The following is a 22055-nucleotide window of genomic DNA, read 5'->3' as shown; positions in this document are numbered from 1 at the left end:
CTGTGGCTGGTCAGCTCCTGGGGGTGCAGGGTACCGGTCAGATGCGTCTCCCCAGTATCCCTCCAGGTAGGGGCTCATCTTCCACCTCACCAACAGAGTGGAGGCTGGCCCAGTGAAGGGGCCTCAGCTGTCGGGGCCGCCTGGAGCTCCCCGCTGCTCCTCAGAGCCCCATTTTGGTTCCAACTCCTGCCCACTTGGCTGAAAGCTCTGGAGGCCCCGCAGACGCTGGCCCTGGGGGCATCTGGCTCCTGCCCAGCCCTCGTTCTGCCTGGCTGCACCTTTGGCTCCTCGGTCCTCTGCAGAATGACAGCAGTGAGTGGGAGCGGATGAGAAGCGGGTAGTTGCCAGCACTCTGAGGGTGCGGGTGGGTATTTTGAGGGGTTCCGTGTTCATATGCATCGTGACCTAGCATCACCAAGAGCTGTGAGCTGTGGGTAGCCAGCCTGTACCCTGGACTCTGCCCCATGGCCGGGCTTTGTTTCTCCCTGGTGGTTTCCTCTTAAAAAATAGGAAGGAGATGCTCTTAACATTTGGGTAAAAGAGAAGATAGAAAGTTTATATTTTCTACTTTAAAATTTTGAAAGACTTGGTGTTGGGTCCACATTCCCAAGGCACTCTGATAGCACCTGAGTAGGGGGTCCTTGCATTAGACCGGGTGTGAGTTTCCCACCCACTGTCCCCACTAAGTGTTGCTCCCCATGGCTTTGTACCTGACTTGAGTTTATGGCCTGTGAAATCCCTGAGGTCTCCTTGGAAACGCTGATTCCTACCAGATTCCCATCTACACGCTGGGTTGAGGCTAGGGGCATGAGGTATCACAAAGGCACACCCCGAATGCTCTTATATCTACTCTTGCCTTCCCCCGAGCATGGTGGTTTTGTTTCCATCTCCTGCCTGCCTTCACTTGGGTGGCTGATTCCAGAAAAGCAGCTCACGTTCTAGTGGATTTCTGCAGAGCACACTAGGATGTGAGGGCTGATGGTAGGAAGACAGAACTAGCCTGAATCAAGAGTTGAAGAGCTCATACCTCAAAGCTAATAGGCTGTTTTCCCATTTTTATCCATGTGAATTATCTCACATTCAGAACGCTTTTTAGGGTTGTGGTTTTCTAACCTTTCCTTCTAGTCCCATGGAGAATCGCAGTTTTAAAAGAGAAAAGAAACCTCTTTATGTCTGAGTACATGAGAGTGAGATTTGGGCAATAATTATCTTCTTGGAGGTGTGGTCTAGGATCCAGACTGTTTTCTTACTCTCTACCAACGCAGAGGCAGAGGGAATTTATTATTTTTTTAATGGATTAAACCGACTAAGCTATTGAGCCTTTTAAAATGTAGCTGAGTGTCTTGTTCACATTCCGTCCTTGTGACAGAACGTACCCGTTAAGTGGATTGTTAATTAACCATTCAAACCAAGTCATTTTTAAAAAATGGAATATGTGTTTAAGAATCTTGGTAATTCCACCAGGATAATTTGGTTTGCGTTAAGGAAAAAAAGAAAAAAACACCATTCTGGAAACAACCTAGGTGGCCATCGAGAGATGAATGGATGGAGTAAATGTGGTCTCTGCACACAGTGGATACTGTTCTGCCTTAAGAAAGATGAAGCATCGCGGCTGTACCAGAAGGACTTTGGGCAACGTGGAATAAGCCCTTTCCACGAATACTGCATGATTCCAATTGTAGGAGGTATCTGAGATAGGTTCATAAAATCACCGAGTAGAGTGGTGGTTGCCAGGGGCTGGGGACTGGGGAAAAAGGGTGACTACTGATTAACAGATAGAAAGTTTCAGTTAAACAGCCTGAATAAGCTTTAGAGAGCTGGCATATACCTACAGCTAGCTGTTGAAAAATGTTGCCTGCTCTATCAGTAGACAGAGGACGGTACTGCCATCAAGCCAGTACAGACACCCAGATGATGAACCCTGAGGGAGCTTAGGATGGAGACAAATGGGTACCCAGCTGCCAAGTGCTCAGCTGCTGCAGCCACCCCCCAGCGGTGCACCCTGAGGGGACTCAGGCTGAGAAAGCCCCAGATAGCTAAGGTGCATGTCAGAGGAAAGATTTCAGTGAACCCAGACTGTTGCATCTCCTTAGACTGAGAAAAATGCTGAATTCCTTAACACAAGCTGTCTGGTTTTTCTTTAATAGGAATCTTTTGAAGTTCTGGCTACCTGGTCTTTGTTGCAAAAAAACTCCTGTGTATCCTGACTCCTCCCTTGCTTCTTTGGAGCAGTCTCTCAGCGTGATCTGAGAGTCTGCGTCCAGGGCTAAAGTCCTCAATTTTGTCTGCCAAATAAAACATAATTCTCAACTTTTAGGCTGTGCTGTTTTTCCGTTGACACAGCAGTAATGTATGATACACTTGTTAAGAGAGTACATTTGTTAAGAGGGCAGATCTCAACTTAAGTGTTCTTGCACAATCAAATTTGAAAAAAAAAAAAAAAAAGATTTAAAAATCTTGGAAACGACCAAGGCTGATTTAAACTCCCTTTCTCTTTTGTGCTCCCAGGGCCTGGGTTCCAATAAATAATTGCTACCTCATGTCTAAAGAAATTCCTTTTTCTGTGAAAAAGACTAAAAGCATCTTCAACAGTGCAATGCAAGAGATGGAGGTTTACGTGGAGAACATCCGCCGGAAGTTCGGAGTTTTTAATTACTCTCCATTCAGGACACCCTACACGCCCAACAGCCAGTACCAAATGCTGCTCGACCCCTCCAACCCCGGTGCTGGTGCCGCCAAGATGGACAAGCAGGAGAAGGTCAAGCTCAGCTTTGACATGACGGCATCGCCCAAGATCCTGATGAGCAAGCCGATGCTGAGCGGCGGCGCAGGCCGCAGGATCTCCTTGTCCGACATGCCTCGCTCCCCCATGAGTACAAACTCCTCCGTGCACACGGGCTCTGATGTGGAGCAGGACGCTGAGAAGAAGGCCACGTCCAGCCACTTCAGCGCCAGTGAAGAGTCCATGGACTTCCTGGACAAGAGCACAGGTCAGCCCCGGGGAGAGAGGGTGCAGGGGGTCCCTGCGACACAGGGGTTCTCATCTGGGGGACACCTGTCTGGCCCTGCCTACCTGGTGAGCATCACAGTCAGAGGGAGCTGGGTGGGGGGATCTCATCCCAGTGGAGCCGATTTTCAACTCTAAGTGAGTAAACCCACTGGGATTCTTGCTGGCGTCGTTCAGTCGCTACGTCGTGTCTGCCTCTTTGCGACCCCGTGGACTGCAGCATGGCCCCACAAATGAGAAAAACGTTCCCCAAAGGCCAGCTGGAGGTCATTCCTAGAAGTGGGCAGAGGTGGCCAGAAATCCTTCAGAGTTCAGTTCAAATGCCTTGGAGATGAATCACAACTTCCTGCAATCGTTTTTTTTCTTTCTCAAGAATTTCATTTGAATGGAAACAGTATTTTTCGATCAAAACCAGATACTCGCATTACTGAAGGCTCAAATATTAGAGAAACATGTAAGGGAAACAAGAATCTTCTCTCCCCAGAGAGAGCAGAGTGCTCCCACTTCTTGAATGGTCCCAGCCCACTCCTCCCCGCGCCCTGCTCAGTCTACCAGTCACGTTGCATCTTGCAGCCTGGCTGCTGAAGCAGAGGTGGAGGAGGAGGGTGCTGGTCTCAGATCAGGTCCCATCTCTGTCATTTACTAGCTCTGTGGCTTTAGGCAAGGCGCCTGACCCTCCCATGCCTTGGTTTCCCCTCGTGTAACACAGCCATGATGATAGGCCCTGCCTCAGTGTTTCTTGTGAGGATTAATGAACCGATACACATAAGGGGTTTAGATAGTACCTAAGATAATAAGTGCTACAAAAATGTTGGCTGCTCTGTTATTTAGTCTGGTAGTCACTCATCCCATGCTGATACGGATCCGGAGAGGTGTTGCAAAGGAGGGGTGCTGGCTGAGTATAACAAAAGCAAGGATGACTTAAATTGAATTCTTTTTTATCTAGACATAATTCAGTTGCATGTTAAAAACCTATGAGGGGGCTTCCCAGGTGGTCCAGTGGCTGGGACTCTGAGCTCCCAATGCAGGGGACCCAGGTTTGATCCCTGGTCAGGGAACTAGATCCCAAACGCCGCAACTGAGACCTGGTGCAGCTAAATAAATAAATATTAAAAAAAATAAAACCTGTGAGAACTTTATGGTTTCCTCAAGGAAATGGGTTTACTGTCATTTTTCTTGAAACATGGCCTTTACTGTTTGCTCGCTTTTCTTTGAGAGGCATAGCTAAAAAAAAAAAGCTTTACATAAACGTGATGATGAACGCAGGCAGCCTGCAGGCTCTGGGCTGAGGAGACTATCAGTGAACCTCAGGGCACATGCCCCATTCTCAAGGGTTTCAGCCCATGGTTGCTGCCCAGAAATGTGGACTTAGGGTTTCCACGTTTTAACGTTCTTATAGAGAAATGCAGAATCTGCCTTTTTATGTAGATTCTCCAGTAATGAAAGTTCAGCTCAAACTGTGTTAAGGTATTTGCCAGAATGAATATAGCACATCCACAGGTTGGACCACCAGTATTTAGACTTCTGGCCAGAGCATTACCCTTGGATAGCCTTTCCCTACCCCCTCTCCCTACCTCCCTCCTTAACTCTTTCCCTTCTTTCCTTCACATAGAACTCTTTAGGGAGCAGGCATTGGGGATTTCCTGGTGGTCCAGGACTGCAAGGTCTCACTGCTGGGGCCTGGGTTCAGTCCCTTGTTGGGGAACTAAGATTCCACAAGCTGCACGGCACCCCCCTCCCCCGCCGCAAAAAAAAAAAAAAAGAGAAGCAGGCATCAGTTAAGAGAACATCAATATCCCCAGAAGATAAATGATGAAGCCTTAGTCAATGGTGAATTCAAAAGATTTCCACTCATTTTGGTTCACGCTGTGGCTTCTTTCTGGGTGGCTGCTCATTTTCAAGTACTGCTTATAGCTGCTCTCTGAATGGCTCTAGGTGGAACAGAGTTAATCACCAACAGCTTTTGATTCTTCAGAGTGAAGGCTGCAGTCTCTTCTTCAGTTCTGATCCAGCCACGTGGTTGACGGATTCAAGGTTGAATTTAGGAGCTTTGTTCTGGGATGACATAATTTCTGTTGACATAGCTTCAGAAAAAAAACTTGGCCTTTGCCCCCTTGTTTCTGACCAGAGTCCTTAAAGGCTTCCTTTTATTCCATGACATGATTTCATTTAAGCCAAGTTAACAACATATGGTGTATAATCACACAATCTCCTCAGCCTCTGAGTTCCTATTAAAATCCTGCTGCTTGAGAAAGTATTTTAATGGGCAGCAATCTCATGAATTACTGTTGCCTGAACTTTTTATATCTGAGGTTATTGATATTTCTCCTGGCAATCTTGATTCCAGCTTGTGTTTCTTCCAGTCCAGCGTTTCTCATGATGTGCTCTGCATATAAGTTAAATAAGCAGGGTGACAATATATAGCCTTGACGTACTCCTTTTCCTATTTGGAAACCAGCCTGTTGATCCATGTCCAGTTCTAACTATTGCTTCCTGACCTGCATATAGGTTTCTCAAGGGGCAGGTCAGGTGGTCTGATATTCTGATCTCTTTCAGAATTTTCTAGTTTATTGTGATCCACATAGTCAAAGGCTTTGGCATAGTTAATAAAGCAGAAATAGATGTTTTTCTGGAACTCTCTTCCTTTTTCCATGATCCAGCAGATGTTGGCAATTTGATCTCTGGTTCCTCTGCCTTTTCTAAAACCAGCTTGAACATCTGGAGGTTCACGGTTCACGTATTGCTGAAGCCTGGCTTGGAGAATTTTGAGCATTACTTCAACTAGCATGTGAGATGAGTGCAATTGTGCAGTAGTTTGAGCATTCTTTGGCATTGCCTTTCTTTGGGATTGGAATGAAAACTGACCTTTTCTAGTCCTGTGGCTACTGCTGAGTTTTCCACATTTGTTGGCATATTGAGTGTAGCACTTTCACAGCATCATCTTTCAGGATTTGAAATAGCTCCACTGGAATTCCATCATCTCCACTAGCTTTGTTCATAGTGATGCTTTCTAAGGCCCCCTTGACTTCACATTCCAGGATGTCTGGCTCTAGGTGAGTGATCACACCATTGTGATTATCTTGGTCGTGAAGCTCTTTTTTGTATAGTTCTTCTGTGTATTCTTGCCACCTCTTCTTAATATCTTCTGCTTCTGTTAGGTCCATACCATTTCTGTCCTTTATTGAGCCCATCTTTGCATGAAATGTTCCGTTGGTATCTCTAATTTTCTTGAAGAGATCTCTATCTAGTCTTTCCCATTCTATTGTTTCCCTCTATTTCTTTGCACTGATCACTAAGGAAGGCTTTCTTATCTCTCTTTGCTATTCTTTGATACTCTGCATTCAAATGGGTATATCTTTCCTTTTCTCCTTTGCTTTTTGCTTCTCTTCTTTTCCCAGCTATTTGTAAGGCCTCCTCAGACAGCCATTTTGCTTTTTTGCATTTCTTTTCCATGGGGATGGTCTTGATTCCTGTCTCCTGTACAATGTCACGTACCTCTGTCCATCTTGATGTTTTTGAACTGTGGTGTTGGAGAAGACTCTTGAGAGTCCCTTGGACTGCAAGGAGATCCGAACAGTCCATCCTAAAGGAGACCAGTCCTGGGTGTTCATTGGAAGGACTGATGCTGAGGCTGAAACTCCAATACTTTGGCCACCTCATTCGAAGAGTTGACTCATTGGAAAAGACCCTGATGCTGGGAGGGATTGGGGGCAGGAGGAGAAGGGGACGACAGAGGATGAGATGGTTGGATGGCATCTCCGACTCGATGCACATGAGTTTGGGTGAACTCCGGAAGTTGGTGATGGACAGGGAGGCCTGGCATGCTGCGATTCATGGGGTCGCAGAGTTGGACATGACTGAGCGACTGAACTGAACTGAACTTTTCATCACCATGATTTTTTTTTTTTTTGCTATAATGTGCATACCACCTGTTTTATTACATTCTTATATGTTAGACCCACAATTTAGCTTCATGTGAAGCTAAATAAAATACACAAGCTCATGTGTTTAAATTGCTTGCTTTTTTTTTCCCCCTTAAGTACATGAAATTAGCACATAGCTTGTACAGTAAAACATGTTGGTCCGTGAACCACTGTGGATGTTTCTACACCATATTTCAGGAAACACAGTTCAGAGGAGTATGAGGAACACATATCGTGGGTTTAATTAAACTTCTCTCATCCCTCGAGAGGGCAGAGGTTGAAATGATGCCAGAATTCCTGACGAAGTTCCTCATTATTTGAGTGACTTTTGAGGTGGTGAGTTAGCAGATGCCCCATTTCAGTAGAATTTAAAATCTGTTTCTGAAACATAATCTGCTTGCTAGTATGTGTCTGGGTTATTTTGCTGATCATTAGTTAGGCAGCCAATGAGTAGTGTAGGAAGAGAAGGTATTTATTAAAAATCTTTTTAGTCTTAGAAACTGTCCCCTTTCTGGAGCCAGATGGTAAATATTTTAGGCTTTGTAGGTCTCTTGTCAACTCTGCAATTACTCAACACCTTGTTTGTGTTACTAAAATAGCCATAGGCAGTAAGTATGTGACTGTGATGCTGAAATTTGAATTCCATATGATTGTTACCTTTTCAGGAGCTGTGACTCCTTTTTTTCTCCCCTAAACCACTTAAAAATGGTAAATACCCTTCTTGGCTTCCCAAGTGACTCAGCAGTAATGAATCTGCCTGCATTGCAGGAGATGCAAGTTCAATTCCAGGTGGGGCAGATCCCCTGGAGAAGGAAATGTCAACCCACTCCAGTATTCCTGCCTGGGAAATCCCATGGACAGAGGAGCCTGGCGAGCTGCAGTTCATGGGGTCAAAAAAAGAGTTGGACACGACTTAGTGATGAAACAAGAAGAACAGCACCCTTCTTAGCTTGCAGGCAACATGGGTTGGTTTGCCAATTTGTGGTACAGACTAAGAGAAACTCTGAGTCACTCTCCTTCTCTTACAGAAGGCAAATTGAGGTCTCTGAGAATGAGGGAGTTCCACAGCCAGATTCTGAGACTGGCTTTCTTTGCCCTGCATGCCACTGCCCTCTGCTGTTGGCAGTGATAATAGCATGTAGTGGAAGAAGACATGGATATTTGTTGAAATGCCCCCACAATCGTTGAGAATATAACTGAGACAAGACTGTGTTTTATCTAAGATTGTATTAAAATAGTAGCCTGTCATAGGATTGCAAAACCTTACTCGTTTCAGCAGGGAAAAATTTATAGTGTGCAGCATAAACGTACACATTGAAATAAGTTATTAGATAAAAATTTCACGAGAGTTTAGAAACCTCCTTTTGTTTAGGGCATTGAGGAGCTCAGAATCATGTGTCTGTAATCCTCAGGGCTGGTTTTAGTCTTCGAGGAGCACTTCGGTCAGCCAGAAGCTGTTCACTCCTGGAATCTTGTCATGTTACGGGTCAGAGTAGTTTATATTCTCCGTGCTTTGTCTGCTTCCTCTCTCTAGACCTCCTGGCCAGAATTGATGCCTTGCCAGTATTTTGCTTGCAGGATCCTGTTGCATTTTATATGCATATTGAAATTATACATAGAAAACTACAATTAATATGTATTAAAGTAAGAATCCCTGGTGGCTCAGAGGTTAAAGCATTTGCCTGGAATGCTGGAGACCTGTGTTCGATCCCTGGGTTGGGAAGATCCCCTGGAGAAGGAAATGGCAACCCACTCCAGTACTCTTGCCTGGAGAATCCCACGGAGGGAGGAGCCTGGTAGGCTACAGTCCACGGGGTCGCAAAGAGTCGGACACGACTGAGCGACTTCACACATACAGAGTAAGAATCCTGGGGCTGGCTTTCACCAGCCTCTGGGCTAATGGTGGTTCTTTGGTCTTGCAGCTCCACATGGGTTACTCCAGGGAGAAAGGAAGATGGTTTCGTATACACTTTGCCCTGTGAAATCAATACCTATTTGTCATAAAGCAATGGTTAGTTGCAAAAACTAAAGTCAGGGATAATCCCACCTTCCACAGTCAGCCCTTAGAGATTGTTTCCTGAACTTTTTCTTTTTTGGCTGCACCACACAGCATGCTGGATGCTAGTTCCTCGACCAGGGATTGAACCTTGGCAGTGAACATGAGGAGTCCTAAGCACTGGACTTGCAGAGAATTCCCCGTCCTGAGCTTTTTTCCTATGTTAGTTGGCACAATCATATGCCAAGTTGAAAACTCAAGTACTTTGAGGGATCAGGCAGATACAGAAATAAGCAAGGATTGGAAGCGATAGGGACTGAACTGAAGCAGAAATCTGCTTGTCTTCATGACCATTTAACCACTCATGGGTGCTGTGTCTATAATGCTTCTCAAAGCAGTACTGACTCTTCCTGTATGTGTGTGCTGAGCTAGAGACCTGTGCTTTTTTAAAGTCACTGGTGGCCCTCTCCCCTTGCTGGTTCTAGCCAAGTGGGAAGGTTGGCTCAGTGTTGCCACGTTTCTGTGTTGTTCAAGAGAAATCCCAAATATTTTTTAAAATGCAGACTACCCCAGCTCTAACACGTTATCTCCAATTTTAAAAAATAGCTCAGAGGGACTTCCCTGGTTGTCTAATGATTTAAGACTCTGCTGTCCCAGCACAGGGGGCATGGTTCAGTCCTTGCTGGGATCCTAAGATCGCACATGCTGTGGGATCTTAGAAACCAAGACAAGTGAAAAAAACTGTAGGCTGCGTCAAATGCACCGGTGAACTAAGTGCTTCGTGGACCACCTCTTTAGTGTAGACCTGTTTAACCTTGGATTCTGAATGGGCTTCCCTGGTGGCTCAGATGGTAAAGAATCTGCCTGCAATGTGGGAGACCCTAGTTCTATCCTTGGGTTGGAAAGATCCCTTGGAGAAGGGAATGGCTGCCCACTCTGGTATTCTTGCCTGGGGAATTCAATGGACAGAGGGGCCTGGTGAGCCACAGCCCACGGGGTCCCAAAGAGTGGGGCACGACAGAGTGACTGAAGCTGAACTGAGGAAAATAAAACTGTGTTCTGACCACTTTTCCGTGTTACTCAATAACCATTCAGAACAGCATTTCTGTCCTGTACTGGATCACCCAGTGATTCTGTGCTATGTAGGTCCTTTGTACAAGCCACCAAGAGTGGTGCAAGATGCCAGCAGCCCTTTGAATGTATAGGTTGCTTCCAAAGTTCTGTAAGTAGAGGAGCTGAAGCATGAATCATAACTCCTCCACCGGCTACACCACCCAGAGTGCTGGGGTGCGTGGGAGGAAAGGGCCCCTTTTTTCTAATTTAATTCTACAGCTTGTATTTCATGTAGTCAAAAGGGCACTTAGCACAGGCTGGGGGTTTTGTGAATGTAGATAATAAATGATGTGTTTTAGCCGGCACTCGTGAATTGTACATCAAAGTAGATTATCTGATTAAATTATTTGTGACTTCAAAGGCAATTAGGTCTTCCTTTGGGCAAGATTTATGGCTTTATAAAAGGACTGGCATCCATTTGAAGGCATAATTGAAACGAGCATTTCCAAATGTCTTTCTGCTTTTGAAAATGTCTAGAGTGATTTAAAACAGGGTTTCTCAACCCCAGCACTACTGACATTTTGGGCCAGATGGTTCTGTGTGGTGGGGCTGTCCTGTGCCCTGCAGCATCCCTGACCTCCACCCATTTGATGCCAGTCTACACCTCTGCTATGGTCAGAACCTCTCCAGACATTGTCACACATCCCCTGTGGGAGGGGCGTGGTCATCTCCAGTCCTCATCGGGAATCATAGATTTAGGTACCATGCTTTTGATTTTCAGCACCAGTAAAACTTTGCTTAGCTTTCAGGTTTGAATCTCTTCAATATTTATATTTCTTCATTTCCCCTGAATATAAAATATTCCTTTGAAATTTTAACATTGTAGAATAAATTGTCCATTATTCCATCCTGAGAGGTGACAGCTACTAAGAATTGGGTGGTCCTTCAGATTTTTAATATGTATAATCACGTTGATGATGACAATAATAAAAATTATTTTTGTGTGTGTGATAGAATGGCATCATACTGAACTTTTTCCTTCTCTCAATTTGGCATTGTGTCTTTGACATCATTTTATTTGCATGCACTTATTATTGGGCTTCTCTGGTGGATCAGTGGTAAAGAATCTGCCTGCCAATGCAGGAGACACAGGTTTGATCCCTGGGTCAGGAAGATCCCCTGGAGAAGGAAATGGCAACCCACTCCAGTATCCTTTGCCTGGGAAATCCCGTGGACAGAGGACTCTGGAGGGCTACAGTCCATGGGGTTGAAAAGAGTTGGACACGACTTAGTGACTGAACATTAGCAACACTTCTCATTATCAACAGTAGGTAGATTTTATGAAATCATATGAATGCAGATGTTTTAAACAGATACATCAACTTGTTTTCTTTATGTCAACTATATATAAATATATACAGAGAGAGAGGGAGAGAGAGAGTCCTTTCTCACTTTCTAACCCCCAGTGCTGAAGATGTTTTGGCCAGCTTAGTATTTTACATGTTTCTCTAGATGGTCATGAATAAAAGTCTTCAAGAAGATATCTGTTGAATGTTACTGGCATCATACAGAATTCCTCTCACTTCCTTACATTTTTTATATTAATAAATAAATTTTTACACCCGTTTTAATGCTTCCGCCACCAACAAAGCATAGTAAAAGCATTTTAAAAAGAGCAAAATGGTCCATAATCTAAATGCCTCTAGTTGACTTTTTTTTTTAAGTGATGAAACAACTAAACGCACATGGTTAGAATTAAAACAGAATGAAACCCAGGCAATATTAGAGCAGGTGGGAAAGGTATATAAGAAAAAACTAAAGGGTTTTTTTTAAATTGTAATCCTTGAATTCTGGGCTCCAGTTTTTCTCCAAAGTTTCTATGGCTATAGAATGTGCTGATAGGAAAAAAAAAGTATGCATTCATTTAAGGATGTAGGACTGCTTTTGGAAAGTATTTACACATATGGGGGCATTTGTGTACAGTTGATTTTATCTCTCTTTTTTCCACACTTTTTCTTTTTTGGCTGTACTGTGTGACTTGTGGTCCAACCCAGGCACTTGGCAATGAAAATGCAGAGTCTTCACCACTGGACTGCCAGGGAATTCCCTGGATGCCCTGTATGTTTCATTTTTATTTTTAAAAAAAATTAATTTATTTGACTGCATCAGGTTTTAGCTGCAGCACGCTAGACCTTCAGTCTTTGTTGTGGCATGCGGGATTTTTTTTTTAATTGCCATATGGGAACTCTTAGTTGAGGCATGTGGGTCTAGTAGGCTGACCAGCGATCAAACCCAGGCCCCTTGCATTGGGAACACAGAATCCCTGGACCACCAGGGAAGGCCGGAGGTGTTATTTTTTGTAACAAGTGTACCATGCAGATGGAAAGGCTGTAGGATAGAGCCTATAAATAGACAGACTGTATCTATTTATCTCTGTGCCTCTTTAGCTGAGTTTACGTTTATTTATATCCAACTCAAGTTTCTCTCTAAATGAGCTTCTTGAGCTTTTGTATTTTTTTCTGTGGGCTGCTTATCCATGTTTCTCCCTTGGATGCTTAATCACTCAGAATGCCTTCAGTAGCTGCGGAATATCAGCTGCGGAATATCGAGGAGGTGGAGGAGGTGGTATACCTTGGCACCTGTGTATGAGAGAGGTTTCATTTTGCTTGCCATTATCATTTCGTTATTGCTTATTGTGACCAGTCACGAGAAGAGAAATGGAGGCCTGATTCTTCAATTAATCATCTCACGTATCGACTTATTCTGGCATCTCAGGTGCCTGGCAGTGTCAGAGGCCGGCAAGGAGCCTGCACTTGTAGAGCTGGTATTCTCAAGGCAGAAGGGACGCTGGGGCCACCTTAGGTGGGGCCAGCAGGGAGGGCTTCAAGGAGGTGGTGTTGGACCCAAATGTAGAAGACTGCCAGTCAGTATGATTTGAGTGGGAGTGGTGGGTAGGGGGAAGGGTGTCTTTCCTGGGAAATTCCAAGTGGAAAGGTTTGAGGTAGGAGCAGACTTGATCTGGAAGGGCTAAGCACAAAAGGCCACATGGTTGGAGGTTCCAGAAAGAGCCGAGGAAAGGTCCTTGGCTTTTATGCTGGCCCGCAGGACATCCCTTTCCTTGTTTTAGGTGCCTCACAGCTGCTAGGTGGAGGTGCCCTGGGAGAGGGGTGCTGTGGCAGGCAGTTGGGAGACCAGTAGTGGGAAGCTTTTACAGGGTCTCTGTGGAAATGGTAGGTAAGGGCAGTGTTTCCCAACCTTTTTTTTTTCTCCCCATTGATTATCACCCCCTAAGGAGCCTTTTTTGACACTTTCTTCCTAATTGTCCTCCCGTGAATTTTCTAAGTGGAGGTGAGAATCACATAACAGAAGATTGATCATTTCAAAGCCAACAGTTCAGCGGTATTTCTTGCAGTCACAACACTGATAGTGTGCACTCACCGCTGTTACCTCCATCCAAAACTTTTCTGTCACTGCAGAATCAAATCCTGTATCTACCAAGCCACCCCTCCTCATCCCTCCGCCTCCCCCGCCCCATCCTTCTCTCAGCCCAGCCCCACCAGCCACCAGGCTGCATTCTATCTGTATGAATGTGCCCATTCCGGATATTTCATTTTAGTGAAATCCTGTAAAACGTGACCTTTGTGTCTGGCTTCTTTCACTTCATGTGATGTTTTCACCCACATTGCAGTGCGCATCCGAACCTCATTCTTTTGCACCATGGCTTGTCTGTTGATGGATGTTTGCGTTGTTTCCATCTTTGGGCTGAATAGGGCTGCCTTGAGGCATTGTTTGAGTGCAAGTCTTCAGTTCTTTAGGCTCTATATCTAAGAGTGGACCCTCATGAAATTTGAAAGTATTATATGTCCCATTACATACTGTGAATGGGCTTTATATATATAAAGAGTAAGAATTTTTTTCAGGCCCTAAAATCTATTTTGGGGGCCCACATTGCCCCTGTTCAGAATTCACGGACTAGGGTGATAGCCCTGGAGATGGGAGTGGAGATAAGTGGGAAGATAGGGCTATGTTTTCGAAGTGGTGTGCAGAGGCCTTGCTGAAGGTTGGGTGAGGCATGGTTTAGACATGTTTCTTAAACCTTCAATACTTAAGTTTTATTAACAAAGGAAACTTTGTGAAATTAAAGGCTCATTTTTCCAATTACTATTTTTTAACTCCATGAATATATATATATACACATACACACACACACACAATTATAAACTAATGACTCTCCCTGTGTTCTTGGTAAATTCCCTGCAGCAGGCCCTTAGTCGCTCTGCTAGACCGCCTGCCGGCTGTTGCTACTTACTTTTGTAACTTGATCTGTTAAGAAGGGAAATACGGACTCTACTTGCTTGAGTTCTCTGTGTGACCCCACACTTCTGTAGGCTTTTGGTTCCTGCTACCCTGTGGGGTTAGAGTTCCTTGTCGGAGTTGCCTGTAGCCAGAAGCAGAACTTCTAGAGTGTAAGACCCTCTCTAGAGACCTCACAGCTCCCTTGCTTACTTAAGGGAGCACAACTAAAAAGGCTCTGACTTTAGTCCTTGTGGAGGGAACACACTTCCTTGGTTTTCAGCCACTGCTCATCTCTTTTGGAAAAAGGACGTACATGAATGAATAATCATAATTTAAAAGTCCTAATGCTGAAGATTTTGTTGGTACTACTTACATCTTTTGAAATGCCTTTATCTTTCTTTATTCCTGGGGCTTCCCTGGTAGCTCAGAGGTTAAAGCGTCTGCCTGGAATACGGGAGACCTGGGTTCAATCCCTGGGTTGGGAAGATCCCCTGGAGAAGAAAATGGCAACCCACTCCAGTACTCTTGCCTGGAGAATCCCATGGAGGGAGGAGCCTGATAAGCTACAGTCCATGGGGTCGCAAAGAGTTGGACCCGACTGAGCGACTTCACTTCACTTCACTTCTTTATTCTTACTTCTTTGTGTGATAAGCATTTCTGCTTGTTCAAGTGCCTGCAGTTAGAGAACAAGTGGGAATCAGGGTCATTATTGGAGAGGATGTTGTCAGTCAGGTGCTGGGGCAGGGCATTTAATCCTTCCAGTAAAACTGATTATATTTTTAAACAACTTAAAAATCTCAAGATAATGTCAAATGTTTATTGAGCACTTGCTAAGCACCAGTTGGCATGTATTTACTTATCTCATTCCGGCATCCTCACCTTACTTGCAAATGAGGTGAAGGTTTCCTGGAGACACACCTCCTTCATTCCTGTATGGATTTATCAACCTTAGCACTGTTAACATTTGAGGCCAAAGATAATTATTTGTTCTGAGGGGGTGTACTGTGCTATGCATCACAGGATGTTTAGCAGCATCCCTGGTCTCTACCTATTAGACTCCAGAGCACCCCCCTCCCCAGCTGTGACAAACAAAAATGTTTATAGACATTGCCCACTGCTCCTTGGAGGGCAGAGTCACTCCTGGCTGAGAATCACAGGTTAGATGATTGAAACAAAACCCTGGAGGTTAATGGGGAAATAATGGGGAAATAATATGATACTAATCAGTTCAGTTCAGTCGCTCAGTCGAGTCTGACTCTTTGCGACCCCATGAATCGCAGTACGCCAGGCCTCCCTGTCCCTCACCAACCCCCGGAGTTCACTCAGACTCATGTCCATTGAGTCAGTGATGCCATCCAGCCATCTCATCCCCTGTCATCCCCTTCTCCTCCTGCCCCCAATCCCTCTCAGCATCAGAGTCTTTTCCAGTGAGTCAACTCTTCTCATGAGGTGGCCAAAGTACTGGAGTTTCAGCTTTAGCATCATTCCTTCCAAAGAAATCCCAGGGCTGATCTCCTTTAGAATGGACTGGTTGGATCTCCTTGCAGTCCAAGGGACTCTCAAGAGTCTTCTCCAACACCACAGTTCAAAAGCATGAATTCTTTGGCGCTCAGCTTTCTTCACAGTCCAACTCTCTCTTCCATACATGACCACCGGAAAAACCAGTCCCTTTACTACACGGACCTTTGGTCTCTGCTTTTGAATATGCTGTCCAGACTGGTCATAACTTTCCTTCCAAGGAGTAAGTGTCTTTTAATTTCATGGCTTGCAGTCACCATCTGCAGTGATTTTGGAGCTGAAAAAAATAAAGTCTGAAACTGTTTCCACTGTTTCCCCATCTATTTCCCATGAAGTGAATGGACCAGATGCCATGATCTTCGTTTTCTGAATGTTGAGCTTTAAGCCAACTTTTTCACTCTCCACTTTCACTTTCATCAAGAGCCTTTTTAGTTCCTCTTCACTTTCTGCCATAAGGGTGGTGTCATCTGCATATCTGAGGTTATTGATATTTCTCCTGGCAATCTTGATTCCAGCTTGTGCTTCTTCCAGCCCAGCGTTTCTCATGATGTACTCTGCATATAAGTTAAATAAGCAGGGTGACAATAGACAGCCTTGACGTACTCCTTTTCCTATTTGGAACCAGCTTGTTGTTCCATGTCCAGTTCTAACTATTGCTTCCTGACCTGCATATAGGTTTCTCAAGAGGCAGGTCAGGTGGTCTGGTATTCCCATCTCTTGAAGAATTTTCCACAATTTATTGTGATCCACACAGTCAAAGGCTTTGGCATAGTCGATAAAGCAGAAATAGATGTTTTTCTGGAACTGTCTTGCTTTTTCCATGATCCAGCGGATGTTGGCAATTTGGTCTCTGGTTCCTCTGCCTTTTCTGAAACCAGCTTGAACATCTGGAAGTTCACAGTTCACGTATTGCTGAAGCCTGGCTTAGAGAATTTTGAGCATTACTTTATTAGCATGTGAGATGAGTGCAATTGTGCGGTACTTTGAGCATTCTTTGGCATTGCCTTTCTTTGGGATTGGAATGAAACCTGACCTTTTCCAGTCCTGTGGTCACTGCTGAGTTTTTCATATTTGCTGGCATATTGAGTGCAGCACTTTCACAGCATCATCTTTCAGGATTTGAAATAGCTCCACTGGAATTCCATCACCTCCACTAGCTTTGTTCGTAGTGATGCTTTCTAAGGCCCCCTTGACTTCACATTCCAGGATGTCTGGCTCTAGGTGAGTGATCACACCATTGTGATTATCTTGGTCGTGAAGCTCTTTTTCGTACAGTTCTTCTGTGTATTCTTGCCATGTCTTCTTTATATCTTCTGCTTCTGTTAGGTTCATACCATTCCTGTCCTTTATCGAGCCCATCTTTGCATGAAATGTTCCCTTGGTATCTCTGATTTTCTTGAAGAGAGCTCTAGTCTTTCCCATTCTGTTGTTTTCCTCTATTTCTTTGCACTGATCACTGAGGAAGGCTTTCTTATCTCTCCTTGCTATTCTTTGGAATTCTGCATTCAGATGCTTATATCTTTCCTTTTCTCCTTTGCTTTTTGCTTCTTTTCTTTTCCCGGCTATTTGTAAGGACTCCCCAGACAGCCATTTTGCTTTTTTGCATTTCCATTTTGCTTTTTTGCATTTCTTTTACATGGGGATGGTCTTGATCCCTGTCTCATGTGCAGTGTCATGAACCTCCATCCATAGTTCATCAGGCACTCTATCGGATCTAGTCCCTTAAATCTATTTCTCACTTCCACTGTATAATCATAAGGGATTTGATTTAGGTCATACCTGAATGGTCTACTGGTTTTCCCTACTTTCTTCAATTTCAGTCTGAATTTGGCAATAAGGAGTTCATGATCTGAGCCACAGTCAGCTCCTGGTCTTGTTTTTGCTGACTGTATAGAGCTTCTCCATCTTTGGCTGCAAGGGATATAATCAGTCTGATTTCGGTGTTGACCATCTGGTGATGTCCATGTGTAGAGTCTTCTCTTGTGTTGTTGGAAGAGGGTGTTTGCTATGACCAGTGCATTTTCTTGGCAAAACTCTATTAGTCTTTGCCCTGCTTCAATCCGTATTCCAAGGCCAAATTTGCCTGTTACTCCAGGTGTTTCTTGACTTCCTACTTTTGCATTCCAGTCCCCTATAATCAAAAGGACATCTTTTGGGGGTGTTAGTTCTAAAAGGTCTTGTAGGTCTTCATAGGACCATTCAACTTCAGCTTATTCAGCGTTACTGGTTGGCGCATAGACTTGGATTACTGTGATACTGAATGGTTTGCCTTGGAAACGAACAGAGATCATTCTGTCATTTTTGAGATTGCATCCAAGTACTGCATTTCGGACTCTTTTGTTGACCATGATGGCTATTCCATTTCTTCTAAGGGATTCCTGCCCATAGTAGTAGATATAATGGTCATCTGAGTTAAATTCACCCATTCCAGTTCATTTTAGTTCGCTGATTCCTAGATTGTTGACGTTCACTCTTGCCATCTCTTGTTTGACCACTTCCAATTTGCCTTGATTCATGGACCTGACATTCCAGTTTCCTATGCAATATTGCTCTTTACAGCATCAGACCTTGCTTCTATCACCAGTCACATCCACAACTGGGTATTGTTCTTGCTTTGGCTCCATCCTTTCATTTTTTCTGGAGTTATTTCTCCATTGATCGCCAGTAGCATATTGGGCACCTACTGACCTGGCGAGTTCCTCTCTCAGTATCCTATCATTTTGCCTTTTCATACTATTCATGGGGTTCTCAAGGCAAGAATACTGAAGTGGTTTGCCATTTCCTTCTCCAGTAGACTACATTCTGTCAGGCCTCTCCACCATGACCCGCCCGTCTTGGGTTGCCCTGCAGCCATGGCTTGGTTTCATTGAGTTTGACAAGGCTGAGGTCCTAGTGTGATTAGATTGACTAGTTTTCTGTGAGTATGGTTTCAGTGTGTCTGCCCTCTGATGCCCTCTTGCAACGTCTTACTTGGGTTTCTGTTACCTTAGGCGTGGGGTATCTCTTCACGGCTGCTCCAGCAAAGGGCAGCCGCTGCTCCTTACTTTGGACTAGGGGTGTCTCCTCACCACCGCCCCTCCTGACCTTGAAAGTACAATAGCTCCTCTAGGCCCTCCTGCGCCCGCGCAGCCACCGCTCCTTGGACGTGAGGTTGCTCCTCCTGGGCGCCTTCCTGGCCTGGGACTTGGGGTAGCTCCTCTCTGCTGCCGCCCCTGGCCTCCGGCGCGGGGTAGCTCCTCTCTGCTGCCGCCCCTGGCCTCGGGCGCGGGGTAGCTCCTCTCCGCCGCCACCCTTGGCCTCGGACTTGGGGTAGCTCCTCTCTGCTGCCGCCCCTGGCCTCGGGCGTGGGGTAGCTCCTCTCTGCTGCCGCCCCTGGCCTCGGGCGTGGGGTAGCTCCTCTCCGCCGCCACCCCTGGCCTGGGACGTGGGGTAGCTCCTCTCTGCCGCCGCCCCTGGCCTCGGACTTGGGGTAGCTCCTCTCTGCTGCCGCCCCTGGCCTCGGACGTGGTGTAGCTCCTCTCTGCTGCCGCCCCTGGCCTCGGATGCGGGGTAACTCCTCCCCGCCGCCACCCCTGGCCTCGGATGCGGGGTAGTCCTCTCGGTCGCCGCCCCTAACCTCGGACGCGGGGTAGCTTCTCTTGGCTGCTGCCCTTGGCCTCGGACTCGGTGTAGCTCCTCCCGGCCGTCGCCCTTGACCTCGGATGCGGGGGAGCTCCTCCTGGCTGCCGCCCCTGACCTCCGACTGGGATAGCTCCTCTCGGCCGTTCCTGCGCCGTCGCAGCCTGGCACTCTCGGCCGCTGCCCTTGACCTCGGACGTGGGGTAACTCCTCTTGGCCGCCATCCCTTGGGCATGGGGTCCTCCCTGCTTTTGCCCCTGATCTTGGATGTGGGTAGCTCCCCTCGGCCTTGCTAAGTGCGCTGGTCGCCGTCGCCTGCGCTGAGTGCGCCGATAATATAGTACTTAATAGAGACCAGGCACTGTTTAGATAATTGATGAATTTATTTTTGGTTGTTTTTTTAAGTGACTTAAAAAAAACTTCACTTATTTGCCTGCGCCGGCCTTCGTTTGCAGCACTGGGGGTCTTTTAATTGCGGCGTGTGGGATCTTTAGTTACAGCTCGGGAACTCTTAGTTGTGGAATGTGGGATCTAGTTTCCTGACCAGGGATCGAGCGCAGGCCCCCTGCCTTGCGGCATGGAGGCTTAGCCACTGGACCACCAGGGAAGTCCCCAAGTTGGGTTGTTTTATGGATCCTTTTGTATTATCAGTGTCCCTTCTTGTAGCCATCAGGAAAGGAGATTCAGAGACATTAAGTCACTTGCCCAAAGTCACATAGTGTGTCAGCCACAGAGTTGGGATTTGAACTTCTCTCCTGGCTCCTGATCTGTGTTTGGATCCATTGCTCCCTACGTCTAAACTTGTTCTCACTGTGTTGTGTTAAAAATAGCATTGGCAGGTCTTGGCCCCCGAGTTGGGGCTGCCTCATGGAGGTTGACCGGCTGAACCTAGTGTAGAGTTAAATCCATTAAATGCTCACTCTGAGGATCCCTGTTTGGCAGATAAGGAAACCAAGGCAAACACCCACCAGCGTGTCTAAGCACGTGTGAAGTCCCTGGGATGTCTCCATTTTAAACCTGTCACCATCCACAGCTTTCTTGAGGTTTGCTGTGCGTCTGAGGGGCTGCACAATCATTTGGTTGCCTGTCACACGTTGTTTGTATGTTTTTTAATGTTTCTTTATTTCAGCTGCGCTGAGTCTTAGTTGCGACATTCAGGATCTTTAGTTGTGGCACATGAGATCTAGTGCCCTGCCAGGGATAGAACCTGGGCCGCCTGCACTGAGAGCCCAGAGTCTTAGCCACTGGACCACCAGGAACGTCCCTGTCACATGTTTATAGTAACAGGACAGCCCAGTAATATAGAGCCATTGCTGCAAAGGGGCGGTATCTCAGAGATCCTTGGCAGGTTCCATTTGGCCCATTCGAACACTTTGTTTTGTTAAATGGTTTGGTTTCTGTCCTGCCTCCCGCCACCCAGTGGACAGGGCTCAGGGGAGCAGTAAGTAGGGAATTTTGACTTCTTTTTAAAAGACTCGGGCATAGGTATGACTCTGTCCTATAAACGTTTGAAACCCAGTAAGGAGGCAGATAATTGACCAGCCACTCCCTCACTCCATCTGGTGTGGAGTTTGGCTTCGTTCAGCATCGCAGGACCTTTGAAATGGGAAGCCCACGAGCCCCCAGCGGGTCAAGCTGGCCCCCGGGGCAGGTGCAGTGGCTGTGTGCACGGCCCCTGTGTCTCCCACAAACGGATGACATGCCATTTGTAAGCCTGGCTCTGGCCTCTGCATCTGGACTGTGGTGGGGGCCGGTTTAATCGTTCTTTATTTTGAGATTTACACCCGTGAATGGGCCAAACCAATTTCAGTGGCAGCTTAGCCGATTTGTCTTAGAGCTTTGTGTTTAATAGAATGACTGGGGTGGCCTTTTTCCTTCGTGGCTTTAACAGTTTAACATTGGGTTAAAGCTCTTTGCTCGAAATAAATGGCCAGCCCTTCCCGCTCCAACCCCTCCATGGTGCTCTGGGGGTCTGGTTGAAATCAAATACAGTTTCTGTACTCTCCTCTCTGCCCCACACCTACAAGCTTTATATGTTCCTTTATTTGTAAATCTGTCTTTTAACAAGTAACCTGCTTTTTCAGCTTCACCAGCCTCCACCAAGACAGGACAAGCGGGGAGTTTATCCGGCAGCCCAAAGCCTTTCTCTCCTCAAGTATCAACGCCAGTCACCACGAAAACGGACAAGACACCCGCCACGGGAAGCATCCTGAATCTTAACCTGGGTCAGTTGAAATTTTGGGAAGCTTCTTTCTGTGGCAGCTGTGCATATTTCTGCAAGTTAAAATGTCCTCTTTAGTGTGTGGTTCTTTTTTTTTTTTAAGGTTGGTATTTTTATTTGTTTTTGGCCATGTGGGATCTTAGTTCTCCGACCAGGGGTCGAACCCATGCCCCCCTCATTAGAAGCATGGAGTCTTAACCACTGCACCACCAGGGAAGTCCTCTTGTGTAGTTCTTGAACCACTCTTTTCTCTGTGCAAAATATTGAAAAGGTTCAGTGGATGGAGATGAAGAGAGAGATCAGTAGAAGGGAACTGGCACAGGATTGCTCGGGACTTGTTGAAATGCAAGGCTGTTTTATTTTGAAATACTTTAGGCCAGTGTTTACCACCTTACTTGCCTTTGACCACCGCAACCCAGTTCT

General features: G+C 45.9%; 1 protein-coding gene across 41 annotated transcripts in view; it reads left to right on the top strand.

The window, feature by feature from the left end:
- Nucleotides 1–22055, top strand: part of ZMYND8 (zinc finger MYND-type containing 8) — a 124425-nt gene that overhangs the window by 63506 nt on the left and 38864 nt on the right. For all 41 annotated transcript variants that reach the window (XM_069548737.1, XM_069548735.1, XM_069548722.1 and 38 more), the window contains 2 exons: nt 2509–2990; nt 21496–21636. In XM_069548737.1, coding sequence (XP_069404838.1) covers nt 2509–2990; nt 21496–21636 — 623 coding nt within the window. The remainder of the gene's footprint in view (nt 1–2508; nt 2991–21495; nt 21637–22055) is intronic.

Source organism: Ovis canadensis, chromosome 13 (genome assembly GCF_042477335.2).
Source record: "Ovis canadensis isolate MfBH-ARS-UI-01 breed Bighorn chromosome 13, ARS-UI_OviCan_v2, whole genome shotgun sequence".
Taxonomy (NCBI): domain Eukaryota; kingdom Metazoa; phylum Chordata; class Mammalia; order Artiodactyla; family Bovidae; genus Ovis; species Ovis canadensis.
Note: the sequence above shows the minus strand (reverse complement) of the source record. Positions and strands in the feature narration are given on the sequence as shown.